The sequence below is a fragment of the Scomber japonicus genome, chromosome 7, assembly GCF_027409825.1.
Source record: "Scomber japonicus isolate fScoJap1 chromosome 7, fScoJap1.pri, whole genome shotgun sequence".
NCBI classification, from domain to species: domain Eukaryota; kingdom Metazoa; phylum Chordata; class Actinopteri; order Scombriformes; family Scombridae; genus Scomber; species Scomber japonicus.
Genome location: NC_070584.1, coordinates 8574077 through 8591725, shown reverse-complemented (window position 1 = coordinate 8591725; position 17649 = coordinate 8574077). Strand labels below are relative to the sequence as shown.

Here is a 17649-nt window from a genome sequence, read left to right as displayed (position 1 = left end):
TCCAGTCTTATTGGTCACACAAAACAGGCATTGATTCGGTCCTTGCATCAGCACCATGACATCGATCGCTTAACCCTGTATAAAACCACAGCGTGACATTTTTATATTTTGCTGTCATCGTGCTAAGCTAAGCGAACTAGCTAGCTAGTTTTAGATTTACCACATAAATATGAATGTGGTATAATTCTTCTCAGCTAAGCAAGACAACAAATATAAGCCCATTGTCCAAAATATCCATCTATTCTTTAATTGAATTAATTATCAGTACCCATTTATTTTACATTCTGTAGACATTTAGTAATATAGGGTCTGAGTCTGAATCCTTATTGGAAATCTATTGTGAGGCTGTTTACCTGCCAGTTTAACACTGCTGCATTTGGATAGATTTTGGTGCACTGCAACAATACAACACCTACGTCTCATATTCAACCTGTGCTGCCACTCCAGCGCTGTTTACTATCACAACAACAAAAACCCTCTCCTCCACCCACCAACACTTCACCTCCTACTTTCACCACCCGTGGTGACGAAAAAAAATATCTGCAGCCCTCAAAATGTAGCAGGAAAAAAAAACAAAAAAAATCCATCAGGTTTGGCAGCTTTGCACAGGGACAGTGGAGCTGGTGAAGGGCAGCTGGGGAACAGCGGAGGATAATAAACTCACACAGCCAATATACAGTAACAGCTGATGGATCTGACAGTTATAGGAATTCTTGACGTTCCTCCCACATATAAAGCAATGCAGCACATGTCTCGCCATCGCTACGCCTAATAACGTCCCCCCCCCCCCCCCCCCCCCCTCTTTTTTTTTCTTTGTCATTTGTATTCTCTTTCTGTCTTACTACATTAATCTCAGGTGATGGGGCGAATGATGTCAGTATGATCCAGGTCGCTGATGTGGGCGTGGGGATTTCTGGACAGGAAGGCATGCAGGTAAGGAGAAGTCTGGGCGGGACTGACCCGGGAACATGAGTGACAGATGAAGAGGGGATTGAATGAGGCTTTGAGGGAGCTTCCTTAATTAAAAAAAAAAAAAAAAGGAAAGAAAAAAAAAGAAAAAGAGTGAAAAGAGCTAAGGGAGAAAAGATAAAGGAATAATGGGGGACACTGGCATTCTTTTGCATAGTTAATGGCTTTTAATTACTGTTAAGTGTGTGTTTTAGTCAAGCAAACACATCTTCTCAATAGGATTGACTGTGTGTTGCTGACTCAGGCAACTCGCTCTGTGTCCTGCAGAGAAGCAGCACACTTTATCCAATCCATCCACCCCTGCCTCTCTCTCTCTCCCTGCTCTGAGGTCACAGCCAATGCAACAGCCAAGGTAGATTCTTTGGAAATGACAGTGGAAGGGAAAAAATAAAAAAAGGACTCCGACAACCTCCTCCCCCCCTCGTTCATTTCACTCCAGCACCCTGTTCCAGGAAGGTGATCTTGCATTGCAATGATGGAGATTCCCAATTAACTTCCAGGGGAGACTTTGCAGGCGCGCCGCTGTGTAGCGCATCTGTTAAAGTCTCGCTATCCTGTCCTTAACTGAGCCGCCAGATTAATCATTGTTAATCAAAGGCGGCCTTAATGAGACAGCGGTCACTCCTCGGGATTCCACGGTGTGTGCTGAGACGCACATTTCCGCGCTCAGGCCAAGCACACTCCGCATTATGATTAACAGACCTTTCTTCTATTAGGAGAGTGCTCCCCAGGTAGTCGTTTAGAGGCCCGTTATTAGAGCGCAGCAGAAATTAAGCAGCCACGCAACGAGGAGCCCGCTGTTATTTTTCTTGTTGACGGGTAATGTTGACGGTTGAGACGTGTCGTAAAAAGGTTATCACGCCATTTTTAAAAAGGAAGTTATAAACCCCCAACTTCACTTCAGGGAGGGTTTTGTTTTAGATGTTGATTGATGAGACTGATATATTCTCGCTGCTGTAACGATGAAATCCCCAAAAGCCGAACAACCCAATTAGAGGTTATTGCTTTAGAAAGATTATTTTATTATTTCCTGCTAAATATTCTTTAAAAAGAAAGTGGTGGAGGATGGAGGAGGAGATTGAATGTTGGATCTTTCTTTTGTTTGGCAGGCGGTGATGGCTAGCGACTTTGCTCTCCCACGTTTCCGGTATCTCCAGAAGCTCCTGCTGGTCCACGGACACTGGTGCTACTCCCGCCTGGCTAACATGATTCTGTATTTCTTCTACAAGAATGCTGTAAGCTGCTTTTTATATACTGTGATCCAACTCTGCAAATATGTGATTTAGACAAAAGGTGACCGATTAGGAAACAAGTTCCCAGTAATGATGTGTTTTCTATTTTCTGCCCACTCCTCCTCCTCCTCCTCCTCCTCCTCCTCCTCCTCCTCCTCCTCCTCCATCCTGTTATCTTTTGCTCCCACAGATGTTTGTAGCACTCATCTTCTGGTATCAGTTCTACTGTGGATTCTCAGGTTCAGCCATGATTGACCAGTGGTATCTTATCTTCTTCAACCTGATGTTCTCCGCCTTCCCACAACTCATCACTGGCACGCTGGACAAAGACGTGTCAGAAGAGACTCTCCAACAACTACCTCAGCTCTATGTGAACGGCCAGAACTCTGAGGTCCGCTTTACGTGGTGTACTTTGTCCCTTTTTCTTTGTCCCTCTTGTTTTTAGTGATTTAATATGTGTTCTAATGAAGCAAGTGGTGTAAAAGAAGATGCATCTTCTCCTTAATTGATGCAGCCTGTCCTGTATCTAACATCCACATTGTACACATGCTCACTTCACATTTAAGTTAATCTCAACAAGTTTGAAAATGTTGTGATACAATTTAACATTGAAGTTAAATATGTAGTGGAAGTTATACTCATATAATACTCATCTAATACATAATAATCATTCTAATACTATACACTCTATACAAGCCAAAATTTGCAAAACTATTTCTCTTATTAGATTTTGAGAAAGGTTTTTTTATTGTTTGTTTGTCAAAAAAAAAAAGTCTGAATTCAAGGTCCTTTTTAATAAATTACTTCCGGACCTTTCAGCCACTACATGTGAATTTCATCAGCAGATGGATTTTGAAGCAACACATCTTTCTGCCAATGAAGGCCATGAGATGTGGCTGATAGCTCCAGAGGAAATCTAATATGCAGATCTTGAGTTAAGAACTTGTTTTTGTTGAACTACTTTTTCCAACCCTCAAGCTCAGGATTTCTTTTTTTTTTTGGTACATTTTATAAGATTTGTGGATCTTTTGTACGGTTTTGAGCAAATGAGGGTATGCTTCAAGGAAAGACTGAAATATCTCCTCTGAATAACTGCTGAATAGATTACCATGAAATGTTCTACAGACCTTCTTGATTCCCAGAGGATGTTTTATAATGACATTGATGACCCTCTGACTTTTCTAGCACCACCAGGAGGTTCACATTTGGGATTTGCAGTGAAATATAGTACCAGTTAAAAGTTAGGACACACTATCTCATTCAAACTTTTAACTGGTATTATACCTAAACAGCTATTGTATGGATTGCCATTACATGTTCCACTCAACTGTACTTTGTGTTCAACGCTAATTACAAAATGTTAACATGCTAACACGCTTCACAGAGATGGGAACATGGTGAATGTTATGGCTGGGAATGAATTGGGAAAACCTTAAATGTTGTGGAATCATGTTATTAATCATTAGTAATTACTATACAGAGCTCCAAAAGCTTTAACTTTGGTTTCACAACACGTGTTCTATATGGTACTGTGATTGATGTGATTTCTACTCCTGCTCAATCACATTGATGAGTTGCATGACTGTGAAACTCTGCTTTTGTCTTGCAGGAATATAAGCCATATATGTTTTGGATGAACATGATTGATGCCTTCTACCAAAGTCTGATCTGCTTCTTCATTCCTTACTTTGTGAGTCTGGTTTTAATTTCCATCCGCTCATCTTTGCTCAGTAATTCCGAGTTGACCTCACTTACTCATCATTTCCCGTCTTTCCGTGCCGTCTCCTCCCGTTCTTCTTCCTCCAGGCTTACGCTGACTCTGACGTGGATCTGTTTACATGGGGAACTCCCATCACCACCCTTGCCTTATTTACCATTCTGCTGCACTTGGGCATTGAGACCAAAACATGGGTAAGAGCCTTAATTATAGGTTTGTTGATGACAATGCACTTCAGCCCAATACAAAGAAACGCCTCCTCTCTTTCAGTGCTGCTCTCTCTCACTCAAATCAGTGTCTTGGCTTTGCGAGGGCACTGGTGTGAAGGCTGACGGGCACATGGATGTTTAACTCAGGCTGATTAGATTGAACTAGAAAGCATTGCAGCATCAGGGCCTATATATCAGCTTGACAGTGTGTCTGCCTCCGTCCAGGCCCTCTGCAAACTGTCTGCACTACATTACAGCACACTGCGACCTCACAACACCACACACGTACAAATACCCGTTTATCCCACAACCCCCCTAACCCCTTTACCCCCTACCCCCGTCACCACCTTGGTTTTATTTTCAGGTAATCTACGTATGGTTCTCGTAAACGGCGCAGCAGTCTTGGTCATGAGCCATTTTAAATTTATGACCCTGCATTGAATCAGAGTCTTTTCCATTATGCCGAGGCTGTAAATTTAGCCTGACAAGTTTTGTACATGAAAAATGTCCTTTTCACTAACTACCTTCCTGGACATGATGGGCCCTCGTGCAGAGAAGTATTCACACTGAGTAACATCGACGGAAGGTAAACATTTCCAAATGTTCAGCTGGCAGGTGCTTCATTCTCTAGCTGCTCGGGAGCATAATGCAGGCAGGATTGGTAAACGGCTGTGAAAGTCAGTTAAAGGTATTTGAAATGACAGCAAGCAGCACTCCTTCTCTTACCCCATACAGAAGCTGTGAGGCTGTAATTAATTATGTGCTTCTGTATGTGTGTCTGTGTGTCAGGAAGGGATAAATATTTAATATTAATCATCCATTAAATGACTGCAAGTAATGGGAAAGATGTCAGTCGTTGTGGCAAATACACTGAGAAATATCACCTGACTTAGCAGTTTCTCTCAGCTTGATGGAGTATTTTAGTGTCTTTCAGCTCATTGTTTTGGTTTTATAGCTGCAACTTCAATGTTGGGTTTTTATTTGTTTGTTTTTACAAAAAAACACTAACAAACCCATTGTACACTACTAGTGCTAAATGACAGACAGACGGAGTCAGCATCTAGCTCCCTTCAGGAGGTTGTGGAGACCAAAACAGAGCTAATAGTAGAGGAAATACTAGACATGCATGTATCAAGAGACTATTGCCTGTCACAATTAATATGTTATTGTCTTATCATACAACAACATAATTATCAACATCATCATGTCTATATATGGACTTATTGTGACCTTGATCATTTTTGACTTCATTATTGCCACATTTCACATTAGCAGCTAAGAGGCTATTCATGTCACATTAGCTAAGCAAGTAGTGTCCTCCATTCCTCACTGTGTAAGTCCTGAGTGGAGACTGCAGAAGGGAGCGGTGCCACTTATATGGAATTAAAGGTAAATAACTCCTCAACCATAATGGCAGTCTGTGTTTTCACAGAAGTGTAGTGCACACTCTCCAATCCTACCCTCCGCCCCCCTTGTATTATTATACTATTGTATTATCATTATATCAGTGGTATTAAATGATCTTCAAATGACAGTAATATCTTTTATCTCCATTATTTATCACAAGATAATATATCGTCCAACTAAAGTAGTTATTGTGAAAATGTCTGATGTCACTGTGTGTCTGCTGGATGTTTAAATAGGCAACAGTTTGATTACATGTTCACCATGGCAGCTTTATGATGTAATCCTATGTTTTAACTTTAAAATGATATTATCTGTACTTTGTACTTTAAACACATGTTGTGAAGCAACAGTGCTAACCGCAGCACCGCTGTGCTGCCAATACAGATGTTGTACATAATGTACAAGAGTTTGTGTCTATTGTGAACACAGATGGTTGTCAATCATGTCAGCCTTCACCCATTGGAATCTTAAATATGAGAACTATGTTTTCTTCCTCACAAATCTTGTTTTCTTCTTTTTTTTTGTGATTTAGATATTTACAGAATGATTTGTACGTTCATCTTGTTCTGTTCTACTTATTTTAGAAAACTGAAGGAAATAAAACATCCTAACTTCTCTTTTTCTTCTTTACCTGTAGACCTGGATGAACTGGCTGTCTATCGCCTTCAGTATAGCTTTATTCTTCATGGTGGCTCTTTGCTACAACGCCTCCTGCCCCACCTGCTACTCCCCATCTAACCCCTACTGGACCATGCAGCGGCTGCTTCAGGACCCCCTCTTCTACCTGCTCTGTGTCATCACACCTGTTGCAGCACTGCTGCCCAGGTACACTGCTTGATTTGTGGTTGACTGAATACACAAGCCCCTTTCACAAATTTTTATGATCCGTGTCATGAATTATGTGTTATTGAGACCAGATGTCTTTCATGTTTATCCCAAGAGCCTGGCATTCATTTCTGGAATAGTGCTGAAGTGTGTCCTGATGTCTGGCTTTGCTTTCCTTTCCAGATATTTCTACAGGGCGTGTCAAGGCACACTGTTTCCCAGTCCAGTCCAAGTTGGAAGACAGTTAGATAAACTCCCCGCTGAAACCCGCAGGAACATCCTCAGTCTGAGCAGGGTCAAGGTGGGGTCACCGCTCAGCCCCAAGCCTCCCTTCCTGTCCCTCGCAAAGTCCTCCCCCAAAGGTTGCAATAAAAAAGACCAGAGGAGCTTCCCCAGCTCCAAGACATCACAGGGGCCCATCTTACAAACAGATGAAATGAGAGGCCAGAGAAGCCCCCTGGGGCCAATAGACAGTGAGAAGAGTCTCTCAGATCTCTGCACATTAGTTCCTACAGAAATAGACACTCTCCCTTACACAAAAGACGCTCCTCCACTCACAGGGGAGCAACAGTCTCCTCCCACCAAAGACTCCGGGTGTCTCGATAAGACTTTAGAGCCGTCAGATCTGAGTCTGTCCAGCTGGATCACATCCACGCCTCTGCTCACACAGACAGACAGCATTGAGCTGAACCTGCCCCCTGACGGAGGCTCGCAGTGTGTTAAATACACAAGAAACTCAGAGGAAGTACTCAAGTCTGACCAAAGCGCTCATCCAGCACACAGGATGGAGCAGGTGGCAGAACAGCCGCTGTACACCAGCCTGTGATGAGTTCCAGTCTTAAAGTATGTTACTTAAACTCCAATTTGCACGATAGTTTTTTAAAAATCTAATTTTATTCTATTTTTCAAGGAGATTCTTTTATAAAAGATACAAATAGGTACTTTATATTATGGATGTATAAAGCTAAAGTTATTTTTGAGGTTTTGGAGATGGAAGAACTGGAAAGTCTCCTGTTTGTTTGTTTTGTAATCCTGGGAACCATATTTTCACAAAGATGCATCTCAGTACTTGATCAGGTTTTTAATGTAAGAGCAGAGTAGAGACATTCCACTGCTGGGTTATATGGGAGTATGTTTTCTCTCTGTATGGTACCCTGCCCGTTCTGTCAGCATCGTCTGTAAGTGACCTGTATCAGATGCCGCTGTGGCCTTGAATCAGTGTTGGTAATTCCTAAGAAGAGATGTTTTATATGTGTTTTAAGTCCCGACGGACATCATGTTTGATTTTGTGTATGAGAATTTCCCAAAGTTTTGTATTTACATGAATCGGCAAATAGTGGCATTGGTTCATTGCATATTTCAGTCTCTGTGCTGGATTTGCAGACACTTCTTTCTTTCTTTCTTGAGGCTGTTTATAGCTGCTCTGTAAAAGATTACATTCCACTTGGTAATGATGAGAGCTGTTGACTTTATGTATAATCATGTACTAGGAGCATACACCAAGAAGTTTCAATTTTGTCATCTTTTTTTAGCAAGAATTTACCAGAAATTATGCTCTGCTCGTGTGTGTGTCTGTATGTCTGTGTGTGTGTCTGTGTATGTGTGTCTCCACTGACTCATTGGATCAGTTTTTAAAAGAACAGTTACAGATTTTGGGAAATATGCATATTTGTTGTCCTGGCGAGAGTTAAATAAGAAGATTGATACCACTTTCATGTTTTCCATTCAATATTAAACTGCAGATAGCTAGCTTAGCTTAGTGTAATAACTGAAAACATGAGAAAAGAGCTGCTTGGCACTGTCCAAAACGTAAAATTCTGCCTGGCACCAGTGTCGTGTGTCCAAAGGCAAGTTGTAGTGTTACGGGGAATTACTTATTTTTTTGACTTTCAGACATAGCCAAGCTAACAGCCTCCCTGTTTTTTGTCTTTATGCTAACCTAAGCTAACTGTCTCCTAGCTGTAGCATCTTATTTATTTTTCTTTACTTATTTCTTATTTCTGCTGGTTGCCTGGCAACCTCACGTAACCCCATTACCCCATGTTATTTGTATCACTTTCGGACAGAGCCAAGCTAACAGCCTCCATCATTTCCCATCTTTATGCTAAGCTACGCTAACTGTCTCCTGGCTGTAGCTTCTTATTTACATGGGAGTGGTATTAATCTGAGCCATTCAACTCTGTAAGAAGGCAAATTATTTCCCAAAATATCAAAGCATTCCTTGAAGCACTGTACAGTAGGATGACAACAAGCTACCATCATGTGTTTCTCAGTTTTACTTGAAGGTCTTTTTTTTTTTTTGACAGTTCATGTATTTCATGTGTTGAGCTTATTTTGCCGCAATCCAGTTATGTGTTTTATTTTTTCTCTGCTGATGTTCAGCTGTAAACCAAAAGCTCAGTGGTGAAAGAAGGTCTTTCCCAAAGTAAAAGATGATTCTTTGAGATTTAACTTTGCACTTTGAAAGTTGAGAACTGCAGATGAGTGCTGTTGGTGCTGATGACAACTTAATTGTTCAGTATAAAGAGGATTGGAAAGTGTTGTTTCTTTCACACTTCTGCAAACATGATAATGAATGATGTTCTTTTTCATCATGCACAAACTCACTAGGACTAGTATAGAAAATTGGACAGATGCTACAGTTTGATTTATTGTTCAGCATTTAAAGCAGCAGCACCTTGAATATGTTGATTGTTCTTGTTCATCTTATGTCTCACTGCAGTGCATTTTTTTTGTAAAGTGTATCATTTACCAAAGATCATTTATATTTCTGAATTTTCTAAGCAATAGTATGTGCCTTAACACTGGATGAGAAATTACAAATCTAAGAGCAGTCGCTCTCGAAGCTGTTATTTGTTTAAAGATGACGGTGCGTCTTTGTTCAGTGAGGAGCATTATATGTTCATGTCAATGATATTTATGAGGCTACATGCTATGTGGTTTCTTTTGCTCCTGTCTGTTTTTGCACACGGTGCTTTTTTTCTCTGACATGTTGTTCAGATTCTGACTCCGCAGTCTGTCCACTTTGTTTTATAGGTTCTGTCTGTTCTGTGCTTTTGGCGTCGCACTTTGTGTGCCAGAATGAAGCTCGAGCGTATTCACTCGCTGCATTCCAACATAGCCACTTTCACAAATTCCTCACAGGAACGTTCGCTCTGTCTGCACGTGGCCTTGAGCATATCCTGAGCTCTGTTTGTGGGCTTTCATTAGTATTTTGGTCACAGGGTAGGTAGTAGATAGTTTCACATGTTGTAACACTCAAAAGAGGGATTTTTTGAGTTCAGTTATCATTTGAGGTATTCATCTATATCTAATAGATCCAAAAATCACACAGTGCTGGTTCAGTCCAGCCTCTCAGAGGAAATGGTTGTAGCAAACTGGATACACTGCAAAGCTCCTGCCCACATCATCAAACGCCATCAGCAATTTGGAAAAAACATGTTCAGATTTACAATTTGAGATCATTTCTTTTGATTTGAGTAAAAGGAAAACTCAGATATCCATGGCTTCTTGTGAACAAAATAAAAATGATAATTAAGTAAATTGTCTCTTTTTAATATTGTCTTTGGGGTGCATTCAATTAAATATGTCAAAAGTCATGTCCTCTTAAAATCACTGCCATATTAAAAGTATTTGATCTCTGAACTTCAACATAAATCTCTAGTAAGTGCTTTAATGGTGGAAGTGGCACCATACATGAGTAACATAGTAAAACATCTTCAAATTAGTTTGAAAGTTAATATCATACAGTTCTGTAGCCTAGGGGCCTCCAGTGATGTTGACCTTGATGAGATCAATGTGTGGATGACTCATAAATTCACAACAACTGATTATTCTACATCTAAATACCTTGATGAGATCAATGTGTGGATGACTGATAAAATCACAACTACTGATTAGTCTACATCTGGGCTATAGCCTTACCTTGATGAGATCAACGTGTGGAGTTTGATCATTACATTAGCCGGTATATGCCGGCTTTTGGTCGGTATAACGTGTAATTGGCCAGCAGATTAAAATATCAACGGCAAAAATGTCCGGCAGGAAAAACGTCAAATAAATAAATACATGTATAAATTCATTAATAACATATTAAATACTAATATTATCATATAATATTATGTAATATAACCTATAAGATATGTTGCCTTGTCAACAACAACAAAGTTGTGGAAAAGTTTTGTTTCCTTCCGTTTCATTGAGAACTTCACTGAGTGTTTGATCATGTCACTGACTGCAGCACTTATAAATCACACTGCAAATAAATGTGAATTATATGTGGAAATCGGACCGGAAAAACATCTACTGTAGAATGTCTATATTTAATACTGAGGAGTGATTTTCATATATATCCAACACGCAGCTTAGTAGACAGCACACAAAGCGACAGGCAAGACAACACATACCAAGTGTCGTGTTAAATGTTGCAATGTAATTGTGTGTGCATGTGTGTGTGAGTGCATGTTTGCTCATTTGCAAAAATGAAATGCACATAGTTAATGTTAGGCCTACATACATTGAATAAATAAATCAGTTAATTGCTTGCAATATGTTTGATTTGTTGCATAGCCTATGGAACAGTTATTACTAGCCTAAGTGAAGTATTGTGCTGATGTAATTGTGTGTGTGGGTGAGTATATGTTGGCTCATTTGCAAAAGTGAAATGCACATAGTTAATGGTACATACAATGGTACAAATAAATGGCACAGAGCCAAAGATGACCTTGTATTGAGTTTTTATAGGCAAAATATAGTATGCCACTTAGGGATGGGGGGCTCATGAAGTCCTGTAGCCCAGGGGCCTCCAGTGATGTTAATGCGCCCCTGTCCACAACGCATGCTAAAAATGTAATTACTCATCATGCTGACAGGTGCTAAAAAAAAAGCAACGAGGCAGGTGGAGGATGAGATGGTTTGAAATTGAAAAACAGAAATGCAGCAGATAATATTAATAATACAGTATATCACAGTGTTAAATCAGCAGCAGATATGCATTCAAATATGAAGGATCTTGACATTTAACACAGAGGAAGTGTATTAAACATATATTTAATTTGAAGTCCATCTGTATGCTCACACAGCTTGACCCTTCACCTCACTTCACCTCAGTTAGTGGTGCTTCGTCTCAGTAATATGCGGTATATCTGCATGAATTCAGTCTCTGTCCTCATCTGCGCACAAATCTGCACAAAGGTGTGAGATGAGAGGCCTCAAGAAGATGGATGATCTTTAGCCTGGTGTTGCAGCAGTTTGTGTTTGCCTGGTGTGTGCAGCATCTGTGGCAGGGGCGTTATTAACGTTTCTCTTAAGGTACGATGAGGGAAAAGGGACAAACGAGCCTCTGCTGATGCTGCCTTTACTCTGCAGCAGGGCGGCCAAATTACTGACCGCAGCTGCACTTTGCAGGAGCAGGTTCCTTGTCTGAACATGGAGATAATGATGACTCCTCTACCTTTGCCATCCTGCTCTCTCCATCTCTTTCAAAGCCCGAGTGAACACCAACCGGATTGATCAGCTGTTTTTTTTTTTTACTGTGTGTGTAAGTGTGGAACTTTTGTGCCATTGTGCAAATCTCCAAACCTTTTTTTTAAAGCTGCACATACAATAAAATTATTTTTTTTTTTGTCACAAGTGTGAGAATTCATGTAAAAGATTGATAATATAATTAAACAGGCTCCACTCTGGAAATGAAGGATCCCTCACAGCCTTCTTTCATTTTCTCTAATTACTTTTCTGATAACCTGCAGCCCGCAGACAGTCAGGAGACTAATTCTGCAGAAGCTAATGGAGTTTAATTTGCATTTTATCATAGAGGAGCTCCATTGATTCTGGTCATTAAAGTCGCCTTGACCCGCCTCATGACCCATTGTTTTAACAAGCTTAAATCAGGACATTTTCAATTTCCTAAGCTGCCTCATAAATAATCTGGTCCAATGAAGCCGTCAGAGAGCTGGATTATGGGAATAGTTATGCTTTAAAAGCCTTGCAGCCTCTCCTCTCCACTCTCCCAAGTGTTCCTGAGAGGACTCAGAGACTCGTTCATTTACACTAGTGGAGATTTGCCCTGCATCGCTTTTGATTCCAAAAACAAATGAAGGCTTCTTGCAAGCCAGGGCCATCTGTCTTCCAGTTGGTGGAGGCATTGTGAGACTCCATCCTGCACTATCACGTAGGAGTGGCTTTAGCTGAAGCATTATTGCTCTTTTCAAGCCTAACTTCCCACTGACACACAAATCCATCCAACAGAGACACAGACAGGGATACACTGAACAAACATCGTCACACCTACGATTAATTTAGTCTTCAGCTCACCTGACCTCTGTGTCTTTGGGCTGCGGGAGGAAACTAGAGAGTAAATATACAAAGCCTACATAGAAAAGGAGCAGCATCATACCACCAAAGTATTCAGTTTGCTACACATATTTGGGGCAAAATGTAATCCTTTTCGATCACTTGAACATTTTTAATAGTCAAAAAGATCCCTCCAAAACCTTGAGGAACACCATAAGAAAATTCATGCTGTGATTTGGTATTCAAAATTTTGACATTTGGAGATTTCTGTAAGAATTGCATTTTCAGTGATTGAATAGCGATAAGCTTTGTTGTGGAAATTGCTCAGAAACATCCTTATTGTCACTATACCTATGAATACACACATCCTTCTGAATGTCCTGGGTCTCAGTAGTTTGTGGTTGTAGAGTTTCATGGGACTGTGATTATCCCAGAGGTCACAATAGGTCATTTTACACAGTCAGGTCAAGTTTCCAAAAATGGTTCTCACTACATTAAAATGGCTACTATGAAGACTAACATCATCACACGTGAATACATTCATGTTCATTGAATACACAAGAGTCTAAGTCTTCCAGTCATACCACAATTTGTTCAATTTCAATACTGTTTAGAGTATGCAGAAATATTTAAATGCACCATTTTAAGAATAGGCAGAAATAACATTTATACTGCATGCAAAAAAGTGCATGTTTTTTGCTAAAACTGTATGCAATCAGCATAAAGTGGACATGTGTGGAAACGGGAGATTCGTTTGTACCCTTGAGTTGAGAGGCCAAGGCACCACTTTAAAGACCATGCTAGTTTTTCTTTCACCAACCTAACTTTGGAGCGTTATTTATTCCCGACAAGCTATCATGAAATCGTTGGTACCAATGGAACTAAACGGTACCCATTACAGCTTCTAAAAGAAAGTAATGTCAGGTTTTATTCAACTAATGATATACAGAAAGACATTAATGTAAATTCTACCTTCAATGGGGAGCTCAAAGAAATACTGGTACATTTATTTTGGTCATTGCCCACATACAAAACAAATGTGGAGTCAATTGTCATGATTTTTTGCTGATCAGAGATGTGGCCTTCATGTTAGTTCACATATCCTAGACATAACAAAACATCCACAGTTCATATTACAACCAAGTCATCAGTAGTCTACAGTAGCAGAGGGAATTAGCAGGTCCTCCCAAAAGTAATACAAGCTTGTACACAAAACAGAGAACAAAAAATTCATTTAAAAGGACAAGAAACTACATGTTTAAAAGTGCCAAGGACATTAAGATAGCAGATATTACATGTGCATAACAGTGACATTTTAAATTGGCTAGGTCTCTCATATTTAAATTTTATCACTAGCTGTCCAGCTTAGCCATTTTACTGTATCAAATACATTGATTAGATGAATAAAAGTTGAAGTGGCTTTTTAAAAAAGTAGCTGGCTGACTTGATTCAAATGGTGTAATGAACTATGGAACATGGAGGCATTGTTTATTGTCGTGGCAGTTATCAGACAATAAAAACTGCATTTGGATGGAAGTCAGGCTGGTTTTCAGACAAACTGCATGCTTCTCTAATTCACTGCTTGCAAGATTACATTTTAGTTCTTATTGTGGGTATTTTTAATAACATGCAGTCAGTAGTGTGACTTACAGTAAGAGTCCGTGTGGGATTTGAAGTTATTTATTCAGAAACTAGAATGTTTTGGTTGATTTCACAATTAAATATAATGTGTTTTGGTATATAACAGGGGTTTTACTGCCACCTTGGCAACCTTCCCAATTGAAGCCGGCCACGAAAATTGTTTAAAAAGTGAAACACACTTCTGAGCAAGAACCAAGAACCAGGACATCTGTAAACAGTGCAACACATAAACCAAGAATAAGCCTTATTCACATAGCCATGGTTTTTGCCTCATAAACATTTAGGTCAACACTTATACTGCTCGTTGTGATAACATCAGCATTCCCAATCTGAAACACTGAAAATCCCCCGTGCATCTGATGAGCTTGAATTACGAGCCAGAATTGATATGGTTGATCAGAGACGTGTCCTTCATGTCTCTAGTTCACATGTCCTGATCACAGAAGACACCAGTTCTGTCCTCATTACCTCAGTGAACCCAGTCTCTGTTCACTGTATGAAACACTTCCAAGAATCACTTAACAGTCACGATAAAATAATCCCACACTACACACTACACACTACAGTCTTACAACCTTGAGTGTCCTCTCCTGAACTCTGTACCACCCAGCAGGCACATTCCTAAACTGCCAGCACCACAATTGAGGTTAATTGATATGTTCCAGGAAAAGAGACATGCCGTGATGATGTCAATTTTAGGCACTCTTAATCCATATCAAATGGCTGGGAAGGGAATGATATAACCACAGTTTATCACACGTAAAGAGCAACAGCCACAAGTATCAGCTAATGTTCACTGTTAGCTCTTTGCATGAGTCAGTGGCTGCTTAACCTTATTCCCTCCATGTGAAACATTAAATATAACAACCTGAGCAGAAAGGTTACATGGAAATGATGAAACAAGTTCCTATGTGCACCAGAGTGTAAAGTTCTGGCTATACAGCAGATTAATAGAGATGCCTCCATTTCCTTTTCCTCTGCTACATGGAGCTGTGGTGCAATAAATGTATATGTGAGTATAGACAGAAAGATTGTTTTGTTTATTGTTCTTAAAATACACACCTTAAAACTGAGACAAAAATGGAAAGGGGCAAAAATAATCAAAACATTTATTAATTTGTTAGGAAAGGGAATTCTTTGCAAATAATTAGACAATTAGAATCATATATTTTACATATAAAATATGTCGCTTTACATTCAAAAAGGTCTTATTGGCAACAAAATCCTGTAATATAGACGAGTGGTTCCCAACCTGGAGGTTAGGACCCCACCAAGGGGTCACAGGGTAAATTTAAAGGGTGGTGAGATGATTAGAAAAACAGCAAGAAAAAAATCTATCTATCAAAATTTTGTTTATTTTTTAAGACTTTTTAAAGAATCTTTGTTTTTTGAACTCAAGTAAATAAACCAAATAAACCAACCCTCAACAAAAAAAGCAGCTCATAAGCAGAAACGCCTGATGCTTTGTATGCTCACAGAGACCTCCGGTGTTCATACTAGGAACTGCAGCAGTCTGCTAATGTAAAATCTTTATGCTCAGAGAGAAACAAAAGAATGGTGACTAATGCTATGCATGTTATACTTTTATGCAACTTATCTCACTCTCCTTTTCTCACACTATCTTAGAACTTCACCATGAATGTATTAACAGTATGAAAAGTAGCCTGACTGCTTTCAGGAACATGCTCTTGATAATCTATGAATGCATTTGGTTATTGTAAAAAATATTAACTTATTTCCATTTTGGGCTCTCCTTCTGAATTAATTTCCATTAGTATTTGCATGCATCACCTCTATATTTACTTTATTTTGACCTCCATGCACCACAGGGTTTAAGATGAAGCGTCTTCAGTGTGCAGCATGACACGGAAGACTGACAGGTACAGAAACCAAATGTCACACCAAGTGTAAAAGTCTACAGTACATCGAGCTGGAACACTGGTAGAATAATAAACATCTCTTCTGCTTAGATAATGCATCATTTACAGGGGCCTATTGCAGAATAAGATGGCAGCTCTATATGCCAGCTTTGATTTATGGTTTATGAATATGATTTAGAGGTTATGAATAAGATTGCCCTGTGTCTTGGCCTCCATCAACACATTTTGCACATGACATTTGCACACTTCATACTGAAGGTGTGCTCAGTCCTGTTCAGCATACAGCAGGGACTAATCCATGGAGCAATAGCTTTAGGATTTATACTTTAGTCAACAGGCCTTGGACAAAATAATCTCACTTTCATATATTTCCATACATACACTCAAAGTGTATTATAGTGTATGTACTGCTACACATGCACTGTAATGTAACTACTTGTACTCAAGTACAGTTTTGAAGTATTTGTAGTTTACTTGAGTCTTTCAATGTTATTCTACTTTCATTTCATTCTACTTCACAACATTTGGAGGGAAATATTATAGTAATAATATATGTATAATGTAATGTACATATATAAAAGATAATTATATATCAAAAAATGATGCATTGTTCATATACTCAACAGTATATAAATACATCAGTTTAACTCAGTTTTATCTAAACGCAACATTCAAATTCTGCTTACACATTAATGCATCAGTATTAACTTTTACCTTCAATACTAATTCACATTACACAGAGGTCCTTGCAAGCTAGTGACAGTCAATTAGTGGAGCAAATGTCTGTTTTTATCTTATATCAGGCATACATTTAAATTTGTGTGTATGTATACATACATTTAGTTTCTTATTATCCTTTAAAACATTGAATCAGAAAACATACGGTACATGTGATGATGTATTTATGTTTTTATATCAGGATTACCTCTAAATATGTGTGTATACTGGTATTATTTCTGCCTTTACCTTCTGCTGCTGCTTAACTGATGTAAAAGGTCTGAATACCACTGCACATGGCAAGCCAGTGTCTAAATTAACAGCCTACTCACTTTTTACATTTTTGTTTTCATCTTACATCAGGCGTACATTTAAATGTGTGTTTAGCCTATGAGTGCATATCTTTAGTTTCTTATTCTCTTAAAAAAAATAATCAGAAAATAAATGTGTGGATATGTATAAATATATTCTACTATCTTTTGTCATCCTGATAATTTCTGCTATTTTATTTCATCTTTTAATTAAAAAGGTTGAAGCAGTGTGTCCTAACCCTCCTCTAGTCTTCCTGTTGATTGTGCCATTTTTGTCCTGCTAGGTCAAAATGTACCTGGTTTGGTTTGTATGTTTATAAAACATAAGGTATAATTAACCCCCCAATTTTGTGTTAGACCTTTTAAACCAACTTCATTCCAACTTATTACCACAGGTTTTACACATAGTTTTTGGAAATTAGGGTTAATGAGCATGTTGTCCTCCTGGGT

General features: G+C 39.1%; 1 protein-coding gene across 1 annotated transcript in view; it reads left to right on the top strand.

Moving 5' to 3' along the window:
- atp10a (ATPase phospholipid transporting 10A) overlaps window positions 1–8033 on the top strand; it is a 31445-nt gene extending 23412 nt beyond the window's left edge. Inside the window, exons 15-21 of the mRNA XM_053322333.1 lie at window positions 857–933; window positions 2079–2204; window positions 2392–2592; window positions 3811–3891; window positions 4008–4112; window positions 6172–6359; window positions 6543–8033. Of these exons, the coding sequence (XP_053178308.1) occupies window positions 857–933; window positions 2079–2204; window positions 2392–2592; window positions 3811–3891; window positions 4008–4112; window positions 6172–6359; window positions 6543–7185 (1421 nt within the window). The 3' untranslated portion in view covers window positions 7186–8033. The remainder of the gene's footprint in view (window positions 1–856; window positions 934–2078; window positions 2205–2391; window positions 2593–3810; window positions 3892–4007; window positions 4113–6171; window positions 6360–6542) is intronic.
- The last annotated feature ends 9616 nt before the right edge of the window (window positions 8034–17649 follow it).